Source organism: Staurois parvus, unplaced genomic scaffold (assembly GCF_062004578.1).
Source record: "Staurois parvus isolate SC_StPar_1 unplaced genomic scaffold, SC_StPar_1.0 ptg000578l, whole genome shotgun sequence".
Lineage (NCBI taxonomy): Eukaryota > Metazoa > Chordata > Amphibia > Anura > Ranidae > Staurois > Staurois parvus.
The window spans coordinates 4,919,305-4,944,407 of NW_028318374.1; the positions used below are offsets into that span (position 1 = coordinate 4,919,305).

The 25,103-nt window shown below is 41.7% G+C and overlaps 1 protein-coding gene across 1 annotated transcript in view; it reads left to right on the top strand.

The window, feature by feature from the left end:
* Positions 1–24,141, top strand: part of MSH4 (mutS homolog 4) — a 77,386-nt gene extending 53,245 nt beyond the window's left edge. The window contains exons 14-20 of the mRNA XM_089692210.1: positions 2,106–2,230; positions 3,724–3,924; positions 9,706–9,824; positions 11,277–11,405; positions 15,501–15,675; positions 20,543–20,631; positions 23,786–24,141. Coding sequence (XP_089548336.1) covers positions 2,106–2,230; positions 3,724–3,924; positions 9,706–9,824; positions 11,277–11,405; positions 15,501–15,675; positions 20,543–20,631; positions 23,786–23,971 — 1,024 coding nt within the window. The 3' untranslated portion in view covers positions 23,972–24,141. The remainder of the gene's footprint in view (positions 1–2,105; positions 2,231–3,723; positions 3,925–9,705; positions 9,825–11,276; positions 11,406–15,500; positions 15,676–20,542; positions 20,632–23,785) is intronic.
* Positions 24,142–25,103: the final 962 nt, after the last annotated feature.

A 25,103-nucleotide genomic window follows, 5' to 3' on the forward strand; every position in this document is an offset into this window, starting at 1 on the left:
GACAAGTACATACTATAGAGCAGTGGTTCTCAACCTTTCTAACACCGCGACCCCTTAATACAGTTCCTCATGTTGTGGTGACCCCCAACCATAAAATTATTTTCGTTGCTACTTCAGAACTGTAATTTTGCAGTGGGAGGAATAGTGCCCCATCATTGGTATCAGTGGGAGGACTAGCGCCCCATCATTGGTATCAGTGGGAGGAATAGTGCCCCATCATTGGTGTCAGTGGGAGGAATAGTGCCCCATCATTGGTATCAGTGGGAGGACTAGCGCCCCATCATTGGTGTCAGTGGGAGGAATAGTGCCCCATCATTGGTATCAGTGGGAGGAATAGTGCCCCATCACTGATGTCAGTGGGAGGAATAGTGTCCCATCGTTGGTATCAGTGGGAGGAATAGTGCCCCATCATTGGTGTCAGTGGGAGGAATAGTGCCCCATCATTGGTGTCAGTGGGAGGAATAGTGCCCCATCACTGATGTCAGTGGGAGGAATAGTGTCCCATCATTGGTGTCAGTGGGAGGAATAGTGTCCCATCATTGGTGTCAGTGGGAGGAATAGTGCCCCATCATTGGTGTCAGTGGGAGGAATAGTGCCCCATCATTGGTATCAGTGGGAGGAATAGTGCCCCATCACTGATGTCAGTGGGAGGAATAGTGCCCCATCATTGGTGTCAGTGGGAGGAATAGTGCCCCATCATTGGTGTCAGTGGGAGGAATAGTGCCCCATCATTGGTATCAGTGGGAGGAATAGTGCCCCATCATTGGTGTCAGTGGGAGGAATAGTGCCCCATCATTGGTGTCAGTGGGAGGAATAGTGCCCCATCATTGGTGTCAGTGGGAGGAATAGTGCCCCATCATTGGTGTCAGTGGGAGGAATAGTGCCCCATCATTGGTATCAGTGGGAGGAATAGTGCCTCATCATTGGTATCAGTGGGAGGAATAGTGCCCCATCATTGGTGTCAGTGGGAGGAATAGTGCCTATCATTGGTGTCAGTGGGGGGAGGAATAGTGCCCCATCGTTGGTGTCAGTGGGGGGGGGAATAGTGCCCCATCGTTGGTGTCAGTGGGGGGAGGAATAGTGCCCCATCGTTGGTGTCAGTGGGGGGAGGAATAGTGCCCCATCGTTGGTGTCAGTGGGGGGAGGAATAGTGCCCCATCGTTGGTGTCAGTGGGGGGAGGAATAGTGCCCCATCGTTGGTGTCAGTGGGAGAAATAGTGCCCCATCGTTGGTGTCAGTGGGAGGAATAGTGCCCCATCATTGGTGTCAGTGGGAGGAATAGTGCCCCATCGTTGGTGTCAGTGGGGGGAGGAATAGTGCCTATCATTGGTGTCAGTGGGGGGAGGAATAGTGCCCCATCATTGGTGTCAGTGGGGGGAGGAATAGTGCCCCATCGTTGGTATTAGTAACACAAATGATGGGGCACTATTCCTCCCACTGACACCAATGATACTTACCTTGCTGACCCCTGCTCCAGCCTGGGCTCGCTCTCTCCCTCTCCCATCTACAGCCTGCAGAAGCAAAATTTGCACTTACCTGTCAGCTGTCTTCCTTCTCTGGCCTCTCTCCTCTTCACTCGGTCCGGCAGCTCCCTCGATCTTCTTCGATCTGCGCGCTCTGCCGCTCGGCTCCTCCTCTCCAAGCTCCACCTCCTCGCCGGTGATTGGCCGCCTGTGTGCCTCTCCTGAGCTACAGTTCCGGTGGCCAATCAGCGGCGAGGAGGCGGAGCTGTTGAGTGATCCCAGAGGTGTGGCCAGGTTACAGGGGCAGCATATCATCCCGCCCACAGATCGCGAGACAGAGCAGCGGTGTCTCGGTTCCTAAGACCATCGGAAATATGTTTTCCGATGGTCTTAGGCGACCCCTGGGAAATGGTCGTTCGACCCCCAAAGGGGTCGCGACCCCCAGGTTGAGAACCGCTGCTATAGAGGGATATGATTTGTACATATTTCATGTCTGAGGTTTGCAACCACTTTAAATGGTTGGTCCATCCAAAATTATCAATGCATATTGTATATCTTCTGTGAGATTGTGAAATGATTGTGTGCCATTTGAAAGGAGTCACAAGATGTTTTACTGTACCTGGTTTTGATGTCTTTTTTCAGAATAGTTTGTAAGCTGCTTAATGAGATCTATGAGCACATCCACTGCCTGTACAGGTTATCAGATGCCGTCTCCATGTTGGATATGTTGCTTTCTTTGGCTAGCGTTTGCACACTGTCAGATTATGGTAAGAGCTACATTGAGACAGAAATGGTAGATAATATTGAACATATAGTATTTGAGTGCAAGTTTAGAAAATGGATGTGTTTGTTTTTGGTGTGAGAGTTTCAAGACCAGAAATGTTGACAATTTTCTACATGGATATATTTCTCTTTTGAGTTATACACGTAATGCAGAACTGCAGGCAGATATGAAAGACAAAATATAATGCAGCTCTGTATCCATTAATGTGACACCAAACTGAATTAAAAGAAAAAAATTCTATTGAAGTATGTATTCTTAACTCAAGAAATGTAGACTACGGACTCGTGGATTTGTAGTGTGCATAGACCAGTGTACATTATTTATAGACAAAAAGGTGCAGCGCTAGTAATGGAAAAAGTGAAACATCAGCATACATTCAATTATAAGAATAGAACAGGTGAGGACATGAAATCGTATATTCGTCATAAATATAAGTTCGATGTTCAATCAAATGTCCGAAAACATGTGATAGGGTGCAATGTGCCAATTCTGCCAGGTCCCCTTATCAAGGTGAATGATCCAAAAGTGAGCAGGAAATAGGTAAAGTGCGCACTCACCAGAAGTGCGTTTAAAATAAGCATGAAAGAAGTATCCTCTCTCCTGGTGCATCTAGGTTCTCCCCACTCAGGTAAAGCTGCGCTCACTAGTTCTCACCGGTCATCAATCCTGGTCAGGTTCAATGGTACATCCGACACTTATACACCTCTGGAGTCCCTCCTTAAAACTTGGTGCTGTGAAAGGGTGGCGCTCATGGAGAGCCCAATAAGGGACATCACATAGCGTGATACTGCATAAACACTTTATTTGAAAAGTAGCATAAAATAGGATAGGATACTGACCGCAATCATGGAATAGATGTCCAGGTGCTGTAACCCCCCTGACGCGTTTCGTGCTAAGCACGTTCTCAAAGGGTGCAGGGCTTACAGCACAGACATCCTCTTACTGCTATTTATAATTTGTAATGGCAATCGCGCTTGATGCACCCGCCATTTTGCCGGCGACCGGCGCATGCGCAGTACGCCGGCGCCATTTTGTCGTGGATCGCGATTGCTGGCAATGTCCCTCTTGTGCCTCCAAGCAGGTGCATAGCGCCGCCATTTTGTTGGAGGGAGAAGGGAGCTGATACATTGCTCTATACAACAAGCAAGGATCCATTCGTGGCAGGAAAATTTTAATATGTAAAGCCACAGGATAATCATCCTCCTTAAAACTGGAAGTGTACATTATTGCAACTAACGTGTACTTAACATTTCAAACGAATGGAAGTAAGAGGGGAAAAGGAGAGGTTCAGGGGCTCATGGAGGATGTTACAAGGAGGCAGAAAAACACAGTAAAAAACAATTTAATAAAACATTTCATATCACCTTTTATTTCCAAAGCCCGTTTTAGATTTGTGTTATTGCTTTAAAACTGTGATCTGTGTTTAGTTTCTTATGTTCTGGGTACATTCACTCACCCTTTTGTGTTTTATTCTAGTTCGTCCAGAATTCACAGATACTATGGCAATAAAACAGGGCTGGCATCCAATCTTGGAAAAGATTTCCTTGTCCAAACCAGTTCCCAATGACACCTATCTAAGTGAGGGGAGTAATTTTATCATACTCACCGGGCCAAATATGAGTGGAAAATCAACGTACTTAAGACAGATTGCTCTTTTCCAGATAATGGCACAAATAGGTAGCACTTCATATTATTCTGATTTGTCGCTGTTTGAAGACAAATAAATGCATGACATTTCATTGTACACAAACATAATAATGTTTTATGTTCAGAACATTATTACTTTACAACCATAAAGTACGCTTACTGCTCCATTTACTCCTGCAGTCTGATGCCAAATGTCTAGATTCCTAAGTGGACATTAACCAGTTCAGCTCTCACTCCTGTACACTGCCTATGAACCAAAGCATTTCTGCTACTGACATTGATTCAACAATAACTTTGTTATTGCTTTAAGTAGCAAATCAATAGGTAAGTCTTGGTTTTTAGGACAAAACAAGCTTTCTTTTAGTGATTATGATAAAAAATTATTTCTTTTTTTCTATGTAATCTATAGACAAAAAACACAATGTTTTTCATACTTTGATGAGTGTCTGTTTAAGGGCTCATTCACAGGTGTACTCAGCCCTATAAAACATGGAGAGCCATTTGTTTTTCTGTTCCAGCTCTGAGCTGCATGCTGGCAGGGGTGCACGGACCTGTATGCAGAGTCATTGCATCAGGTTTCTTGCACCCATCTCTGTAGATGGCAGATTTGTGTCCATTCGCTAATATAGGCTGCTTGCACAAAACTCAGTGCTAGGATATAAAAGTAAACAAAGAGCTCTTCACATTGTATGGGGATGAGCACCCATGCGGATGAGCCCTAAAAATTAAATTAGTGTAAAACTAGATAAAAAGTATAAATTGACACTAAAATTAGGACTCTCATATAAAGCATTACAATGTTGTTTACAACTTTTTTTCAATAAGTAAAAAGGAAAAAAGTGTAAATATTAAATTGGTAGTAAACTTTCTACAAAAAAAAGGGGTCCTGGGTGCTGCACCACATACTAGCAGGGGTGGACTGACCATTTGGAAACTCGGGCACTGCCCGAGGGCCCGGGGTCAGTAGGGGGCCCCATGAGATGCCCCTGGTACCTTTTTCATAGGCTTTTTTGAGTTTGGGCAAGGACACAGGGGGCTCATGATCCCCTATTGCCCGGGGGCCCCATGAGTTGTCAGTCCGCCCCTGCATACTAGCACAGTATGGCATACTTGCCATAAAAAAAGCCCTACAGCAGCGTTGTCACCGCTGTCAGGGCTTCCATCTTCACCCGGTCTTTCTTCCAGGTTTGTGAGCTGCAACCGCTTGAATTGGCTGAGCTGCAGTGATGTCACTCTCACACATGTGCGCTGGAGTCACGGCCAAAGTGCACAGCTCTGAAGGGACGGCATGAGTATACCGTCCCTTCAGAGTATACGGGAGCCAGTGGGATGGATGTTGATCATGTGACCACTGTGAAAAGCCAGTCTTGACGGTCACTTCATATAGAAAGCACATTGCCTCCTGGGCAGTAAAGCCCACTTAAAGGGCCACCAGGGGTTAACTGAAGTCATATACAGATTGAAGCCCATGCGTTTGATCTGCAGATGAATAAACATAATACAATTTACACAGTAACTAATAGCTATTATTTTGGCAGCTGGGAGTTGCACGCAAGTGCGAGAGGGGCAAATTAATTTTTTTGGGGTGTGTATAGTATGTTTAGTGTCCATAATTGGTTTAGACCCAAGTGTAACTATGTTGTTATTATGAATAAACTGCACAATGGTGACAACCACAGGCTGCCTGCAAAAAATTACGAGGGGATCTGATCCAGGGCCAGTCACCCTGCATGAGTTGAGGGAGCAGCACTGACTGGCCAAAAAACTCCTCTACAGAGTCAAAGTGCAGCAATGGTTTTATGTTGGATTGCTGCACCAATCTGAAAGAAATACACAAAGGACATGTGGTATTTAAGCAATATTTGTTTTGCTGAGATTTCAGCATTAAAGGGTGATTTAGCCTTTTACTTAAGCAAAAAACAAAACAAAAAAAATGTAAAGGCAGTAACCTTTATCTTATGATCATTGTGCATTTACTAGTTTGTATTAAAGCCTGTAGGGCATTGCACTCATGATCAGTGAGTCACAGGTGTACTGCACAGGCTCTTGCACTGTCTACCCTCAGATTCCTACATAGGTATGGATCTTCTGTTGTGGGGCTGGAGGAAGTGAAGATGAATTAGAATTGTGGTGATCCATCTGCTGCCGGTGTGCCCTGGCATGGTGGCAGATGGGTCATGTAGTAACCTCCATTCATCATTAGTGGACCTTGATGAAGCAAGGTAGATGCACCCTTCAATTCAGGTAAGTGGTAAGGGAGGGGGTACGTGACCATATTTCTTATTACTTCCTAAATATGGGTGTAGCGTGAAACATGGACCAAAAAGGGGATTTATCCTTAAAAAATTAATTATTAATTCAAAAGGGGGTGAAGTGAAAAATGGGGTTGTGGCATAGCTTATTTTGTTCTACTGGTGGGGAGCCTTCCACGCCGGCAGAACATAATGATTACTGCTAGCGGCTATATCTTCTGGCAGTATTTGTATGTAAAAAATCCAACAGGCCGGTTATACACATGTCAATCGATGGATCGACTTGGGTACAATCAGCCTACCCATAGATGTTCGAATCTAGGCCAGTCCCTGCTGAACCAGCCAAGATTCAATCCATCTATGGTCGGCTTTACAGTAACCAGTAAGGTGCAGATGTTAATATTCTAACATGTAGGAATAAAGGGACAGTTGGAGTCTGTTTGCTGTTGGCAACAATTTTTCTTCTGTTATTGTGACCAGAAACATAAAATTCATCGACCACTTGAAGCATTTACTTAAGTGTGTGCAACCGCCCGGAATGCTGTCATGCTGAGAGCAGAAATGTGTTCATAAGTAGCTCATTTCATTGTCCAGAATTCTCCACAAATCTACAATGTTTGTAAGAACCTAGAATACAAAGTGCTGCTTGAGGTCATTAGCACCCTTTGTTAGCACTGGAACACAGAACAATATTACTGTACTACTGTTAACAATTTATAGTACAAAACATATTCTGTCCATTTTCTCTCAAGTTCAAGCATGTTGTGGAATAATATTTAGGCCAGCCATGGATGGTTCGAACCATCTATTAGCATGCTGATTGTACAAATGGGGTACAACCTGCATGTCGGATTTCTCATGCGATTATATCCGCTAGCAGTTATCACTGTGTTCTCCTGGCAGGGTGGCTCTTCCCTCCCTGTCACCCAAAGCAAACCTTTTCTTGTAGGTATAGTACACACACAGCTCTCTCTGAGTCCCAGGCCACAAGCAACTCCTTGCTCCAGCCCTGCCTCCTTTATACCACCTGTTGGTGGTCATCAGTGGAGCACAAACTCCGGTCCGGAACCACCTCTTCAACTGTGGCCCCGAAAACCCAGAGTGGACTCCACCTAAACTTCCAGGTATGAGCGTATGCGAGGTGACACATAGCGTCCCTCTATCACCTCGCCGTTCATACTGTCACACATCTCATTCCCTTTAGGAATACAGGAGTACTAGAAGCTGCCATTTGCAAACTAAGGGGTTGATTTACTAAAGGGAAATAGACTGTGTACTTTACAAGTGCACTTTTTCTTAGTGAGTCCCGGTTCACTCTAATGCTGTGCGAGAAACCGCATGTGATTCGGACAGGAATCGCACCGCATTCCTGTTCAAATCACATGCAATTCTTTGCAGTGAGATTTGAGCCATTCATTTTGTATGGCTGAAAGTGCACCGCAAATCACAACGCACCCACGCAAAAGGTGCAGACACCTTTTGTTCTTGTACTTTCTGTAATTCAGCCACTTGCACTGCATTTTGCGAACCATTTTTGGGTGTCGTTAAATTAATATAGACACCTGCAGTAGTTTGCATAAACGGAGTGCGATTGTGATGCGGTGCGGGAAATGCACAGCAAGCACTGTGAATCCCGCACTACATCAGTGTGAAAAGGTACTAAATGAGGGGAAGCTCAGCTCACTTCCATCATCCAACCATGTGCAAGCAAAAAAACTTTTTTTTTGTATTCTTTGTAAAGTGAAGCATCATCTCATTTCTAAACTCTGGAGCAACTGCACTTGCAAAGTGCAGTGTTCTTACTTTTAGTAAATCCATCCCTATGTGCTCTGGATTTATATTCTTGGGGATTTTCAAGAAAAAAAATGAAAAAGATCTATGCAAACTCCTATGCCTTTTCTTTTTAACAAAACCACATAGATGTCCAAAATATCAAAACAATCCCCACTAGTGTAACCAAATGTTCAGCAAAGTCTATTTTTTTTTCTTTCAACGGCCACATGTTCCCTAGTCTGTCTGCATGTGCATTTCTATGAGGAGGAGCTGCCTTATCCAAACTGTAATGTGAGTTACTAAATAAAGGATGTTATTTTATTGAATCTACCATATGTAATTGCGGTTTTTCTTATGAAGAGAATGGAAGAAAAACTTTAATACTGGATCTAATACTGGATGGAATTCTACAGTTAAGAAGTTAACCCAGATTTGTGTTATGCCCTGTCTTTTGATATATAGGATAATTATCCATCAGCACACGAGTTGGAGATTGTTTGGTTTGGGGGTGTGTAGGGTTTAAGGTGATCACTGATGAATATATAGTGTGGTGTTACACATTTGCAGTGGTACATTTTGAGTTGTTTACACAGATTATATAGTGGACACGATGTGTGAGTGTTTCACTGATTAGGAATTTGGTTACACAGAGAATTAAAAAGTATATGCAGATATTCGCATATAGATTAACATTTTTTTTTCTCTTTCTTTCCTTTTTTCACAAGTATTGCATGTTGCACTGTAAGGGGCACGTGTGTATTTATTACCAAAAAGGTATGACACTATGTTAACTTTTTTTCTTTTGAGGTATATTGTCATCAGAATTTGCGGGTGTTGAGAAAAAGATTTGTCGTTGAAAGAAGAAAAAAAGAGACTTTGCTGAACATTTGGTTACACTAGTGGGGATTGTTTTGATATTTTGGACATCTATGTGGTTTTGTTAAAAAGAAAAGTTTTTATACACATTTTTTGATTAACCTTCAAGGGTGGAGGTGGATTACTTTTCTGGGAATTTTTGTGCTGTGTATTTGAATATAAACTCCTATGCCTGCTTACGTTTTTATGTATATCTGAGTAGACATTGTGGGGTTTATTTACTAAAGCTGGAGAGTCCAAAATCAGACTCCCTTCTGCATAGAAACCAATCAGCTTCTAACCTCAGCTTGTTCAATGAAGCTTTGGCAATGAAACCTGGAAGCTGATTGGTTTCTATGCAGAAGGGAGTCTGATTTTGGACTCTCCAGCTTTAGTAAATAAACCCCCGTGTGTTTTTATATGAAGCTTGGTGTGCTTTGTGCAGTTCTGTGCATTAATCCAGTTTGAAACCGTACCTAACTGCAAAAGCTTCCTGTGATAAAGGCCAGTCACAGCCGCTCTCTCTTTCCTTTTGCAGGGTGACTGCTCTTGTCTCTGCTACCTCCTGTAGTTTTCTGCAGACACCCTGTAGTGGGTGGAGCCTGCTGGGTCTCCCCTCAACCCCCCCCCCCCCCCAAAGGTCTACTCTCTGTACAGGCTATGTGCAGCACAGTGATGATGTCACTGCTAATTTTACAAGGTAATAAATGGGCTTACAAAGACATTTGGCATTCACAAAATCGATTTATATCCTTTGTGTTTAGTGAGAAATATATTTAAATGACAGTTTTCGTGCATGGAGTTCACCTTTTACATAAAAATGAGATCAGATTTAATTTGATTCAAAGTGTACAATATGTTTCATGAGTACCATCATCATTCTTCTTTTATTCATTATTACAAATGTAATAATGGTTTTTATGTTTTTCAGGGTCCTTTGTTCCAGCAGAATATTGTTCACTACGAATTGCTAAACAGATATTTACCAGGATTGGAATGGATGATGATATCGAAACAAATGCCTCAACTTTCATGAGGGAAATGAAGGAGGTCCAGTATTACATGCACTCAAACAGAAACTACATATCACAACATACACATGAAATGTCACTACTAGAAGTGATGTTTGGTAGAGAATTCCATAATACTACCTTGTCTGCAAGCCTAAAGATGGGTTCAGCCCTGCAGGCTGAACAAAAAATACCTGGGAGATCATCATACTAACACAAGCGATGTTAGTGCGACAATCTCCCTTGCTGTACCTTTGTGTTCTGACAGAGGGATAGCCCCCCAGCCGGAACGCACTGATCTGCGCTCACAGTGATTGGCTGTCAAGGATGATTGGATGCTGGTTTTCCAGCATGCCCCTTTAACAGAAGCCGGTTGTAAAACTGGCTTTGGCATGTGCCGAAAGTAGGAGGGTCCCTGCCAAACCGACTGTTTTCGGCCAGTGTGTGCCCAGCTTTACACTTGTACCAAAACTGTCAGTCTGAAATGCATACATTATTATAATTGGTTTAAAGAGGAATTCCAGTTATGGATATTGTATACTTTTTTACATTAGTCCAGTGACAGTCCTGCTGCATTCTAAACACAGGAGGTCAGATGCTCAGTACAGGCACCATTCAGGGAAAACTTTGCATGCTCTGAATGAATGTAAAGCGTTTTCTGTTTGATCTAGGTCAGTGGTTCTCAACCTGTGGGTCGCGACCCCTTTGGGGGTTGAACGACCTTTTCACAGGGGTCACCTAAGACCATCGGAAAACACATATTTCCGATGTGTAAAGAGCAGCTACTGTGTAGAAAGCAGCTGCTGTGTTGAAAGCAGCTACTCTGTTAAAACCAGCTACTATGTTGAAAGAAGCAGTATTGGAGGTAAAACGACACTCATGAATTTATAATTACTGGGTAAATAATTTTATGGTTGGGGGTCACCACAACATAAAGAACTGTGTTAAAGTGTCGCGGCATTAGGAAGGTTGAGAACCACTGATCTAGTTGGAGAGGCAGGGTGGTGGCATTGCGTTCTCCACCTTGTACAATCAGAGAACACTTTTCATTTATTCTGAAGATGCAAAGCATTCTCTGAATTGTGTCATGCTGCACAGCCAGCCTCCTGTGTTTAGAATGCACCAGGCCATCCAATAAGCACAGGACCCTGAAGCAAGTGGAAATCACTGGCGTAGCGGTCTTTGCTTCAGTGATTTCCAGCTTCCAAGGGCATTGGCCAGGTATAGTTTACACATATATCCAAGCTGGAGCACTGTAACTATGTATAAAACATCCATACCTGGAATTCATCTTTAAAGCTTTTTATATAAAACTATACGTTGCTAAAAAAAAAAAACCCTAAGAACCCCTCAACACCACCTTTCCCTCCTGTAATTAGATAAAGTGTAACTCTTTTCTGGTAAACCTCATGTTTTTGATAGGCATGTTTTGTTGATAAATCTATGCATAACTCATGTAAAGGTCCATGAATGTGTGCTATTATTTCTTAAGATAACATACATAATACAGAATGTAAATGACCAGTCACTGATAATAATTGATGAACTTGGAAGAGGCACTAGTGCGGAGGAAGGCATCGGGATCTGCTACGCAGTGTGCGAACACCTTATTGGTTCAAAGGTATCTTTATCATTTCTCAGTTGTCATTACCAAGTTGTCCTTACTTTAAGTGTATATTCAGGAAATACCCCAAAATACCCCCTAAAACTCCCTCTCCCCTCAACGTGTCCCAGCATTGTTTTCTTTTTATTTTGCCTCTTTACCTTGTTTCTGAAGAGAGAAACCGTTTTTATTACTTCCTGTGACATCATTACCAGGCTTGTAAAATTTTTACAGGGGCAGCTGCAGGGGGCTATTTCCTATTGGCAAAGGCACATCACCCAGAGCTACATCTCCCAAGAACCTTTTCTCTATACAGCCCTGGCCAAAAGTTTTGAGAATAACACAAATATTAATTTACACAAAGTCTGCTGCTTCAGTGTTTTTTGGATCTTTTTGTTAGATGTTTATTTTTTTGTTTTAATTATTTTATGTACTTATATAGAGCCATCAATTTATGCAGCACTTTACATATATATATTGTGCATTCACATCAATCCCTAACGCTCAAGGGGTGTACAATCTAAGGTTCTAAATCACATTCATCCATACACTTACTAGTGCCAATGTAGACCGGATCCAGTTAACCTACCAGCATGTCTTTGGAGTGTGGGAGGAAACTGGAGTACCCATAGGAAACCTACACAGGCACAGGGAGAACATGCAAACTTCAGGCAGGTGGTGCCGTGGTTGGGATTTGAACCAACAACCCTAGTACTGCCAACCTGAAGTGCTAACCATTTAGCCACTGTGCTGCCCAATATGTTATACTGAAGTATAACTACAAGCATTTCATAAGTGTCAAAGGCTTTTATTGACAATTAAATTAAGTTTATGCAAAGAGTCAGCGTTGACCCTTCTTTTTCAAGACCTCTGCAATTCCCCCTGGCATGTTGTCAACCAACTTCTGGTCCACATCCTGACTGATGGCAGCCCATTCTTGCATAATAGTGATTAGACAAAGTGAGCGCTCTTAAATGTAGCAGCTGTGGCACTAAAGGTAACCACACTCCAAAGACATGCTGGCAGGTTAATTGGCTCCTGTCTAAATTGTCCTTAGTATATGTATGTATGAATGGGAGTTAGGGACTTTAGATTGTACGCCCCTTGAGGGTTAGGGACTGATGTGAATGTAAAATACAGTATATATGTAAAAGCGCTGCGTAAATTGATGGCGCTATATAAGTACCCGAAATACATAAATATAAACCTCAATAAAACTGTATAAATAAAAGTGCAGCGCTAATAAAATAACAAATACAATATCATGACAATGAAAGTTCATAAAAGTTCATAAATAACACTGTTCAACAAATTTTTATTTTTTGCCAGTTTTGGAAACAAAAGGATCCATTTCTTAATGAATTTCACATTCTGAGTTCAAATATAACAATGAAATTTGTCAATTGGCTCTAGTTTTTCTGTAAACGGAAAGTTTTCTACTATAGGCGTAATGACTACATAATGCACAATAATTATATAGATAGATGTCTTTCCACAAATATAAAGCAAGTGATATTGACTACATAACAAAGCCTAAATGGCATAATATATTGCATAGGATTACCAAGAAAAATTATAGCCATAAGCTAAGTTGAATCATTTTAATATTTAGGATTCTCACTAGTTTTGTCTTCAGTTTGTGTCGGTTTTGCTTCTCTTGGCTTTTCTCTTGTATTCGAGGAAAGGGCTATCTCTTACAACTGCACGTGACTACACGCTTCAGGTTCTTCCTCACTTGACTCAACCACGAAGGATTCTGGTGCTTTAGGAATTGGTAGCCCCTCTCCATGAGGAACTGGACGTATTGGCGATGGAATATTTGGATAGTGCACAGATAACTTTTTCTTCTTATTTAGCCCTTTTACAATTGGAGGCACCATACAAAAGTAACAATTACTAACATGATCTGTTGGCTCTCTCCAAATCATTGGCACAGCGAAAGGCATAGATGCCTTTTTTCCATTCAACCATTGCTCCAGTGCCGTCCCACAAGAATTGCAGCATATATGTGGTGCCCAGCTCTTGTCCTGGTCTCCTATCTTGCAGCCAAAATACAAGTTGTAGGCTTTCTTAATCATTCCTGTTATCCTCCTTTTTTGTGAGATAAAAGTTATTTCACCGCAGATATAGCAGAAATTATCTGCTTTATTCACACAAGTTCGAGGCATTACTGAGTAGCCTATATAAGCATAAAACGAAATGTAAAGATGCTGTCGAACTACAATCAGCTACAGATACTGCAGCTTTTATGCAGTGAAGTGATGCAGTTAAAGGCTAATATTGCATCATCTCAGTATACATGCAATTTTCTATTGGTCACCAGTATCAATTGCGCAATATGCAGCTGAAGTTGCATCATAATTTTGAATGGCTTACGTCATTAGATGGGTGAATATATCATGGAAACTAGAGCCAATCAACATTTTTTAGGGTCATTTTCGTTTTCAGCACCCCAAAATTATGTAAGATTAGCTAATTTTATGCCCAAAACTTTTTACCTGTTGAACAGTGTATATATATAATCAATGTTGGTGAATGATCCCCACTGTAGCAGAATTCAAATGCTTGTGCTTGGAAGTAACGGTAAAATTGCACACTCACCAGAAGCGCATGGGATATACACATATAAATATATCCACCATGGACCACTTAGGAAGGCGGGGTATGTCAGGCGTCTGGTGAACTTCCTTCAGGGTGTGGAACAGCACAGCAGTAAATCTTGGGATTAAATGAAAATCTGCTCCTCCAGAGGTCCCCTTTAGGATGGATGGGTGCTCAGCCTGGTTACAGGGATTCCCTCCTCTGGGTGCTGGTTAGGTGAGGATCATCTATAGGCTCTGTAATTAATAGCTCCAAGAAAGAGCCACAAAAGAAGTGCCCATAGTGTAGTAATTTTGAGAAAACTTTATTCCATGGATTTTTGGTAAAAAGGGTTAATAGTAATGCAGAGTTAACGAAGCACTGACCAAGGTAAAAGATGGCTGCCGGACCTGCACGTGGCTCTTGTCAACGGTGGTTGGTCTCCCCTCTGATGACGTGCGTGGCACGAAAGGCCTAAGGAGGAACCAACACACCGTGACGTCACGCCGCTGGATATGTACTAAATGTATTTTTTTTTCCTTGACATACACTTTGATTACGAAGTACTGAAATGTTCCTGCAGAATCCTTCAGCTCTTGCTGTTTTTACTCTTCAGGTTTATGTTGTGGCAAGGGTGTGTCTGTCATACAATGAATGAAAGGCCTAGTTCACACCTATGCAGTATGCTTTTGATCCTTTTCTGTAGTGCTTTTTGTGGTGCATTGTGCATTTTTTCACACTTTTTAGTATGCGTTTTTTTTGCTTTTTCAAAAACACATTACATGCGATTTCTGCAGTGTTTCCACTGAAGTCTGTTGAACTAAAACGCAAAATGTTTAAAAAAGTCCCTCAACCTTTCCAAAGACACAACGACTGAAAAAGGTATAGATGTGAGCGTGTCCCATAGGAAACCATGTTAAATGGACTGTAGTGCGTTTCTGCAAAAAGTACCAAAATACATAGGTGTGAGCCAGGCCTTATAGCGATAAATGTAAAAGTTTTTATAGTTGAGAGATTTATAAGTAATTTTTTGGTGCATATATATTCACATTTTAATTTTATCACTATAAGAAGTGGAGCACTACAATGTTTATTGTAAAAATTAGTGTTGAGGTATATGTGATATAAATTTTGGTGTTAGCTAGCTCTACAAACAGGTGATGGTGATGTTGGGTAGCTGCATGAGGAAATATTTTATATATTTTTTTGATACTGTGTTGCATAAAGTTTGGACAAAGTGTTGGATTTGTGGCTTTAGTGCAGAGAGGGAGGTATGCTGGTTTTCCTTCACTAGTCATCATTTATATTGTTAATATATATTTTGTGTTTGGCTGCAGTTCCACATATAATATACTGCATATGTTGTTGTTTTTTTTTTTTGGGCAGAAGTGGAGTTTTATTTTATGTACATGGTCATAACTAATTCATAAATGATAACTATCCTCTACCTAAAATATTTAGTTGACTTCTGAAATTATGTGGATAAGCTGCCTTTTAATTAAAATTTTTTTTGCTGCAATCATATTTTTTCAGGCTTTTACACTTTTTGCAACACATTTCTTGGAGTTATGTCATCTAGGTTCAATGTATCCAAATGTTGAAAACTTTCACTTTGCTATAAAGCATGCAGCAAACAAGTCCGGGATAAAGCAGTCGATCACTTATACCTACTTGCTATCCAAAGGGCAGACAAAAGAGAAGAATTATGGTAAGAATGACGATTGACATGTTACAATTACAGAATAAGATACAGCACTGTGCATTTGGCCCCTTTGACACTGGGCAGGCTCTGTTTGGATCAGCAGGGGATCTGATCGTCTGCTGATCAGAGAAGAGTGGGCGAATGACAGGTCCATGTCCAGGGCCGTGTTCAACGTGGGGCAAAAGGGGCAGCTGCCCCAGGCCCAGTCATTGGTGTGGGGCCCAAAGCAGCTGCTCCTTGAGCCCAATATCACGGCACAGCAATTCGCTGAAGGTGGGGGCACATCTCAGATGGAGTGTAGTGAGATTGCAGTGCTGGCTAAAGTCAGCTTGAGGGTAGTTGTTGCCTGAAGATGCACAGTAGTGCACAGATCACTGCTGCTGCCCATAACAGAATGTGCACACACCATGCTCTTGCAGAGTAGCAGCAGAATGCCGAGTGCTGGAGCAGTCCCTGCGCTCCTCCTGCACCCGGGTGGCACTAGTCTAGAAGACCCATATAACTCTTCGCTGTCAGGCGGATTGATCTCCACCTGACCGAGAATTTCTAGTCCTGTCACCTGATAAGACTCACTCAGAGTCTGGGACTGGAAGAGAGTGTGGTGTCGATGCAGCGAGGGAAAATGTATGGTGGTCAGATCTGATGTGAGTAATAACGAAAGTGAATCAGTCATAAAGCTTTTCTTGAGAAATGGACTGGGGACCTCTGTGGTGAGTGTGGGGGGTTTTGTGATTTGGGTGGGGGGGTGAAAGGGTTGATTAATGCAATTAGTCTATAATATACAACAGGAAAGGGTTAATGTACTGCCTCTGGCCAATAATGCATTTGTACCAATAGCAGTCAGTTAACCTCTTTGTGTTGTATTATTGGCACCAGTGTCAGGGTTAATTAAGGGTTACTAAACAATGCCACTAATACAGCATAAAGAGGTTAATGAAAACAGCCACTGCCCACCAATGGGGATGGATGTTTTAAATAGTAATACCGCTGACCATCAGTGTAGAAAGATTACCCACTTCAAAACCCAGCCATTTCCAACATTCATCATTCATAACAATCGGTGAGCTGTAATGATATGCTGTAACCTCTACCAACCAATAAGTAAGTGGTAATAATGCACAGTAACCCATAGCAACTAATCAATGAACAGTACTGATCTACTGTTATCTCTACCAACCAATCATTGAGAAAAAATTATGTGCAGTAACCTTTAGCAACCACTCAGTTTGCAGTAATGACGTGCAGTAACCTATAGCAACCAATCAGTGAGCGGTAATGATGTACTATAACATCTAGCAACCAATCAGTGAACAGTATTGATAAGCAGTAACCTTTAGCAATTAATCAGTGAGCAGTAATGATGTACAGTAACCTTTAGCAACAAATGGGTGAGCGATAATGATGTGCAGTAACCTCTAGCAGCCAACCAATGAGCGCTAAGGACGTGCAGTAAGCTCTAGCAACTAATCAGTGAGCGGTAAGAATGGGCAGTAACCTCCTAGTAACCAATCAGTGAGTCTGGACCAATCACTGAGTGCGGACCAGTTCTTTATGCTTACATTATTATTTTTCTTAGAGTAAAGCCCTGTACAAACGATCAGAAAAGTGGACGAAAAATACGTCTTTCAAAGCATTCATAACGATGTGATCGTTAGTACACAGCTTTCTCCTGAAATTCTTCAAGCACAAAAAATTTTCTTGTACGATACCAGATCATACAATTTTTGTTTAATCAGTACAGGTTTTGTCCAAAAACACAATATACATACAGTACAATACATCACTTCCGTACTTTTATTCTGTCTCCCGAGAATTTTCGTTACTTTGGTGACCTCTTCATATTCATTATTAGACTAGCATGTGCGGGGCTTAAGTGTGTGTTAGTTGTTTTTTGGAATGTTGGAGTAAAGAACAAAATTGCATGGGGGGGGCAGGAAAATGTTTGCCCAGGGTCCAATCAATATTAAAGACAGCCATGTCCTTGTCCACTCAGTTTATGCAGAGTGGACATGGACAGAGCCCGCTCTGCTCTATGTGCAGCTGGAAGTAAATGGACTCCATTGTCTGTTTACAACTGCCTACCCTCCGACCCAGTCTGCCTAGATGGAAGAGGACTAATCCCCCCCTCCTTCTTTTTTTTTTTTTTCCCTTTTTCTTTTTTTTTTCCCTTTTTCTTTTTTTTTTCCCTTTTTCTTTTTTCTTTTTTCCCTTTTTCTTTTTTCTTTTTTTTTTTTTTAGCGGACCAAATCGGATTGGAGGTAGGTGGGGGTAAACAAACACAAGTCCATTTACACCCGCTGGTCCATAAGGATACATGTATAAAAATTGACATACGGACCTGATTGGATCACTCATGTTAAAGGGGCCTTATCCTAAAGCAGCCTATTGGAAATCTGCTATTAGTCAGCATACTCTAGTAATTATTTTTTGTACAGTAAGTGTCATGTGTCACTGTTTGTGCTTTAGTACTAATACATATTTACTAGTGGGTGGAGAGAGGTCAGAGCCAGGGGAGTTCTGGAACCCTAAAATGCCCTTTCAATGTTTCTAAAAACATCCCAGTTCACACAGCTGTTTAATTTCACTATTTTAGACGAACATTGACGTATGGGGATGACCCTGATATTCTGCTTTGACCCTTCCCCACCACTCATCAAGTGTAATCTTTGCACAATTTAAGCCTGAATGCATTTCTCTGAAATAATTTCTTCCCAGCTATTTTTTGTGAACTACTCAACCACTTCTCCCTATGTAATGGAGATGATGTAAAGGGAAGATGTTTATAGTCCAGATCATTAGAGTAGCCTTGGGTGACAACAATGCTCTATAGATACAGTAGGGTGAGTGCGAGTTGTCACCCTAGGACAAAGAGTGTGTTACTGTCAGGAGGACCAAGTGAGAATAAAGGAAAAACACTGAAAAAACCCCAAAAACAACAATTCAGGCACTTTAGAACTGGTAGTTGTGCTTTAGGATGTCACTCGAAATAAGTGGCACTGTACAGTCACTCATGCATTGCATTTTACCACACATTGTCACAGCTCACAGGCCTAATAGGGCCTTGGTTTCATATGGCACCAAATTCATAAAAAGAACATTGGGGAACTGGAAAAAGTGCAGAGAAGGGCGACCAAACTGATAAGAGGCATGGAGGAGATCAGCTATGAGGAAAGATTAGAGGAACTGAATGTATTCTCTCTTGAGAAGAGGAGATTAAGGAAGGATATGATCTCCATGTATAATACATAAGGGGGGATATGATCTCCATGTATAATACATAAGGGGGGATATGATCTCCATGTATAATACATAAGGGGGGATATGATCTCCATGTATAATACATAAGGGGGGATATGATCTCCATGTATAATACATAAGGGGGGATATGATCTCCATGTATAATACATAAGGGGGGATATGATCTCCATGTATAATACATAAGGGGGGATATGATCTCCATGTATAATACATAAGGGGGGATATGATCACCATGTATAATACATAAGGAGGGATATGATCTCCATGTATAATACATAAGGGGGGATATGATCTCCATGTATAATACATAAGGGGGGATATGATCTCCATGTATAATACATAAGGGGGGATATGATCTCCATGTATAATACATAAGGGGGGATATGATCTCCATGTATAATACATCAGTGGTTCATATAGTGAACTCGGCAGGAGTGGACTGACAACTCATGGGGCCCCCAGGCAATAGGGGATCATGGGGCCCCTGTGTCCTTGCCAACACTCAAAGCACACCCAAAAAAGCCTATAAAACATAACTGTGAGGAAGAACAAAAAAGAAAAAAGAAGCGCACCAACCTTGCGCATTACCTCAGTAACCAAAATTTATTAAATAAAAGAATGGTACTCACAAACAGCGAATAAAAACAGGCATGTCAGTCCTCAAAGGGACTTTAAAGGCAAGATGCAAATGCGAATCCCATCATGGAGGAAGCCACTCAGTACAGCTGACGCGTTTCGAAGGACAAGCCTTCTTCCTCAGAGCTCAGCTGCTCATGCCTGTTTTTATTCGCTGTTTGTGAGTACCATTCTTTTATTTAATAAATTTTGGTTACTGAGGTAATGCGCAAGGTTGGTGCGCTTCTTTTTTCTTTTTTGTTCTTCCTCACAGTTCTGTTTGGGCTTCCCCAGCCTTGGTGTGGAGCTGCACGACCTTAACTATTTCGGTGGTCCCCTCCTTGCTTTTTTGGAGTCTGATTCCATCTACTTACCACCGGTCTGGGTCCCGGAGCGCAGGAGATATCGCATTTAGCCTATAAAACATACCAGGGGCATTTCATGGGGCCCCCTACTGACCCCGGGCCCTCGGGCAGTGCTCGAATGGTCAGTCCGCCCCTGGAACTCGGTGTAGAGTTATTCACCCTGAGGTCATCACAGAGGACAAGGGGGCGCTCTTTACGTCTGGAGGAAAAGAAATTTAATCTCCAAACACGGAAAGGTTTCTTCACGGTAAGAGCTGTGAAAATGTGGAATAGACTCCCTCAAGAGTTCTGGCCAGCTCAGTGGATTGCTTTAACTAAGTCCTGGATTGTTTCTTCGATACACAGAATATAACTGGATATAACATTTATAGGTAAAGTGGATCCAGGGAATATCCGATTGCCTCTCGGGGGATCAGGAAGGAATTTTATTCCCTGCAGGAGCAAATTGGATCATGCTTTGCTGAGGTTTTTTTGCCTTCCACTGGATCAACTGTGGGTATAGGATTAGAACTTTTTTTTTTAATGGTTGAACTGGATGGACTTTTGTCATTTTTCAGCCAGACTAACTATGTAACTATGTGTGTGCATATATGATTATTATTATTATTTATGTTGATCTCCTTTGCTGTTTTTAGGTTTAAAAGCAGCCACACTTTCATTCTTACCGGACTCCATAATGAAGGATGCCAGTGAAATCTCCAAGATAGTTGCAGACAAAATCCTGGTATGAGCACTGTGATTTTTTGTTCTGAAAAATATAGTTGCAGATTGAATTGCTGTAACAAATAGTTCTACTATGTCTGCACAGTCCATCAGCTGAAGTGTGGGACCCTTATTTACTGCTTTAGAAAATGATGTTCTTATTGCTTTCCCAGTCTGGGACAGTTCTCCCACTTCCTGTTCTGTATGATACCTGTCTCCATCACAGGGACACAGACTGCAATAAACATTTGGTGGAGGTTCTAACCTCAATTTATTTCTAAATGAAATGATTTATTAATTTCAGGTAGTTATATAGCGCCGTCAATTTACGCAGTGCTTTACATATATATTGTACATACATCAGTCCCTAACCCTCTAGGGGCTTACAATCTAAAGTCCCTAACATACATTCACACATACTAGGGACAATTTAGACAGGAGCCAATTAACCTACCAGCATGTCTTTGGAGTGTGGTAGGAAACCGGAGTACCCGGAGGAAACCCACGCATGCACAGGGAGAACATGCAAACTCCAGGCAGGTGGTGCCGTGGTTGGGATTTGAACCGACAACCCTAGTACTGTAAGGTGGAAGTGCTAACCATTTAGCCACTGTGCTGCCTATAACTAAAGGCAAATATTTTTTTTTAGTTTTGGACAGAGTGGAGATAGGTATTCTAATCTATCAGTTTATATTGCTGTCTGTGCCCCTATTAGACAGATTCATTCCCTCTATTTGTCCTGTTTACCAATATAAGTGAAAGTAAAAGAAAATCCCAAACTTTTGGTTGTTCCCAGAAATGTAATAGAGGGGAAATCTTCCAATGGGGATACTAGTTCTGGTGACCTGGGAATTTCCTCTCAATTCCTATTTGGCTACGGGACAAGAAGTGAAGGGAACAGATGGCGAAAAAAATTGACAGGGGTTATAAGCCCATCCCCCCGCTCTATCCAGAATGAAAAAAAAAAGTTTTGCCTATAGCTCTGCTTTAAGAAAAATGTTGTGGCTTCAGTTTGGCTTTTAAATAAATGACAGTAGAAACGATTATGAGATTATGAGAAAATATTCTGTTGCTGACAATCATAATTATGCCATTGTATGAATCAGAAATCATTGATTAGCATATCAGAATGTTGAGTTAAAGCTGAACTGTAGCCAGGGCAGTTATCGCTCATTTTTTACATCCCCTTACTCCCCTCCCCCTTACAGCATACCCTATTTAAAGTGGATCTTTACCCATCACAGCTTGATAAAATAATGTTCTTTAGCAAGGAACATACAATCCACATTAATAATGATACAACAAAAATTAGTGTGTGCTGTAAATAGCCTCCAGCATTGTTCCTGTATCTTCTTGCTGAAGGCGGCCATTTTACTGAAGCGCAGAGCCCCTGAGCAGCATTAAATCTTTAGGCTGTTAGCAGATCAGCCTCTACATGTTCGGCACAGTGCCTTAAAATATAGGGCAACTGAGCATGTGCAGAGCAGTGTGAGACAGTGTATTGCTGGATTTTAAAGAGTATAGGAATTTATTCTTTATGTTTTACATGAACCTGTAAAAGGGACCAGCATGAAGTGATCTAGCAGGACTTAATTTACTGACTAAAGTTCCACTTTAATTAAATTTTTTTTTAATCAATCTACATACCCCTTTTACATTGGCATGGCCATGGGACCTCTTCCTTCTCATCTTCCTGGGTGGGTCCTGATTGCTGCAGGGAGAGCCTTCTATGACTAAGCCCTGGTAGGTGGGTGGGTTAAAACGCGTTGGAGATGCTTATCATAATTCCAGCAGGTATGGCAGGGTTGGCTGGATACACCTGGGCTCGCCCCTCCTCAATTCATAGTGGACCGACTTCTGCAGGTGTGACATTTTATATCAGGTGTATGGCTCCACTCCATGTTCATGTGTATCTTCCATTCTTTCTGATGAGACGTCTCGGGTGAACCAGAGGTTGTTGTTAATGTGTTTTTTTTCATTGTTTGAAAACATGTTTTGTGCTTTGTTCCTTTCCCCCATTTCTGTTTACATCTGGACAGGAAGGAATAAAAAGGAAAAAGTAAGGTATTGTCAAGAAAGTTTTGGATCCTTGTGGTCTCTGTTTTGTTTGATTACCATTTCTGTTATTCTGTCCATTACGGGATCTGCGTATTCATGTTGTTCTATTTATGTGTAATCCTGCTGATGCAGTAATGTAATTCTGGATTCTATAAGTACTGTTCCATTTTCTCTATTATCTTGACAATAAAGTTGTTTGGATTAAGAAAAAAAAATGCGTTGGAGGGCGTGACCAGGGGAGCAATGTTGGCTGAGGCCATAAACTCACCGGGTCTGTAGAGCGGCATCTTATATTCTTCATATTGACACTCCTGGATCAGTGAAACTGGACACCTGCTTCCTCCTTCTGAGTTCCAGCGGGGTAGCTCTATGTGCCTTAGGCTTCGAGTGGCGCTACATGCATTCTAAGTAGAGGTGGACTGACAACTTATGGGGCCCCTGGGCAATAGGGGATCATGGGGCCCCTGTGTCCTTGTCCACACTCAAACAACATCCAAAAAAAGCCTATGAAAGGTACCAGGGGCATCTCATGGGGCCCCCTACTGACCCCGGGCCCTCGGGCAGTGCCCGGGTTCCCAAATGGTCAGTCCGCCCCTGTTTCTAAGGTCGCTGCAGAGAGAGGTGCCAAGTGATTACAGCAATCCCGGTAAACCCAGGAAGGCCTAATGATGTGCTCCATTGGACATGTCCTTAACACTGTAGGCTCACGGGGAGTAGGTTCAATGGACACAGTTCACTGTTCAAAAGGAGTGATGATGGATTGCAGAGAGGTTAGTCTGCAGAGTACAGCTCCAGAGATATGGTGGGTATTGCAGCAAGAACAAATAATAATTCAGAGATTGACCCATCACTGGGATGGACAGTCTCACTGGCAAATTGGAATGTATCGAATGTAAAAACTTTGACGCTAACAGTAAGTGCCAAAGGTTTTTCTGAACAGCCCAACGTTCTGACCCTGGCTATGTGTGACTGTATGGTTTCAATCCTTCTGGCATCATAGCCATAGCAGTCTTTATTAGGGGATGTACAGGCAAGTTTAAATACATTTTAACATTTATTTATGTTGTGAGCAATTTTACAGTCCATGTTTACCACCTATATACGTCATTATCCAACAGCAAAAACAGAGCAGCACTCCAGAGAGCAGGAGACAGATGGCGGCCTATCAGCTAGCTCTAAGACTTGTACAGGCAGCAAGGAACTCCAAGCTGGACCCTGAGAGTCTGAGGACGTACCTGAAACATCTGAAGAAGAAATATACTTCTGACCTCAGTACTGCTTGCCATTTATCCACAAACAAGTAAAGTCTCATGGAACTGAGAACATGTAGAGCATTCTCAACAGTCCAAACAATTCTCAGCTGTAATTTTGCTTAGATGCTAACTGATGCTAGAACAAAACTGAGAATGTTTGTTGTTTATGTATTATAACAGGTATTTAATGATAATTTGTAAAAATGTATGAGAACATTTTTTTAAATAAATGTAACCAAATACTGTTTCATCTTGAACACGGCATCACTTTTTTAAAACATCCAAATTAGATGGATCCCAATTTTCTACTGTCTGTACTCTTACATTGGCCTGTACAATCTGTTCAGTTGACATACAACCTTGAATACCCAATAAGCCATTTAATTTAGATCCATTCAAATTCAGTTATATAGTCCCTGAATAGATTATTGCATCGTTGTTGGTAATTCTAAAGGAGATAGTACAGTTCAAATCATTTGCATTTGGTTAAGTGATCTCAGCTAAAGTGTAGTGGAGGTTTAACAACTAAATACCAAGATTGTTGGTTATCAGATCAGCAGTGGCACAGCTTGATCATCAACTAGGTGGCCTAGGTAGGAACCTTCATAAGCCCTCAGTAGCACCTGCCTGCCCTTCACAATGGGAGATTCACTTTTAGACAAAATGGGGTTGATTTACTAAAGGCAAATAGACTGTGCACTCTGAAAGTGCAGTTGCTGCAGAACCTAGTAAATAAGGTAATGCTTCAATTTGCAAAGAATACCCAATCATATGCAAGGAAAATAAAAGAAAAAAAAACAGCATTTTTGCTTGCACATGATTGGATGATGGAAGTCAGCAGAACATCTGCTCATTTAGTAAGCTCTGGAGCAACTGCTCTTGCAGAGTGCACAGTCTATTTGCAATTAGTAAATCAACCCCAATGTGTCTGATTGGGCCACATGAGTTTAGACAATACAAATGAGGGTTAGGAGACAATCTCTGGCCTTATTACAATCTTTATACAGTATATTAAAATTATAGACTGGATGTACCACATCCCTAAATAGACATACAAAGAACAACAAAAAATGATGGGACTTTTCTAGTACAGTGTAGGACAGACACGTCTCTAAAGAAAATCACAAATTTTAATAGAGCGTACATAAAAGTTTTTTTACATGGTTTAAAAACAATATAGTGG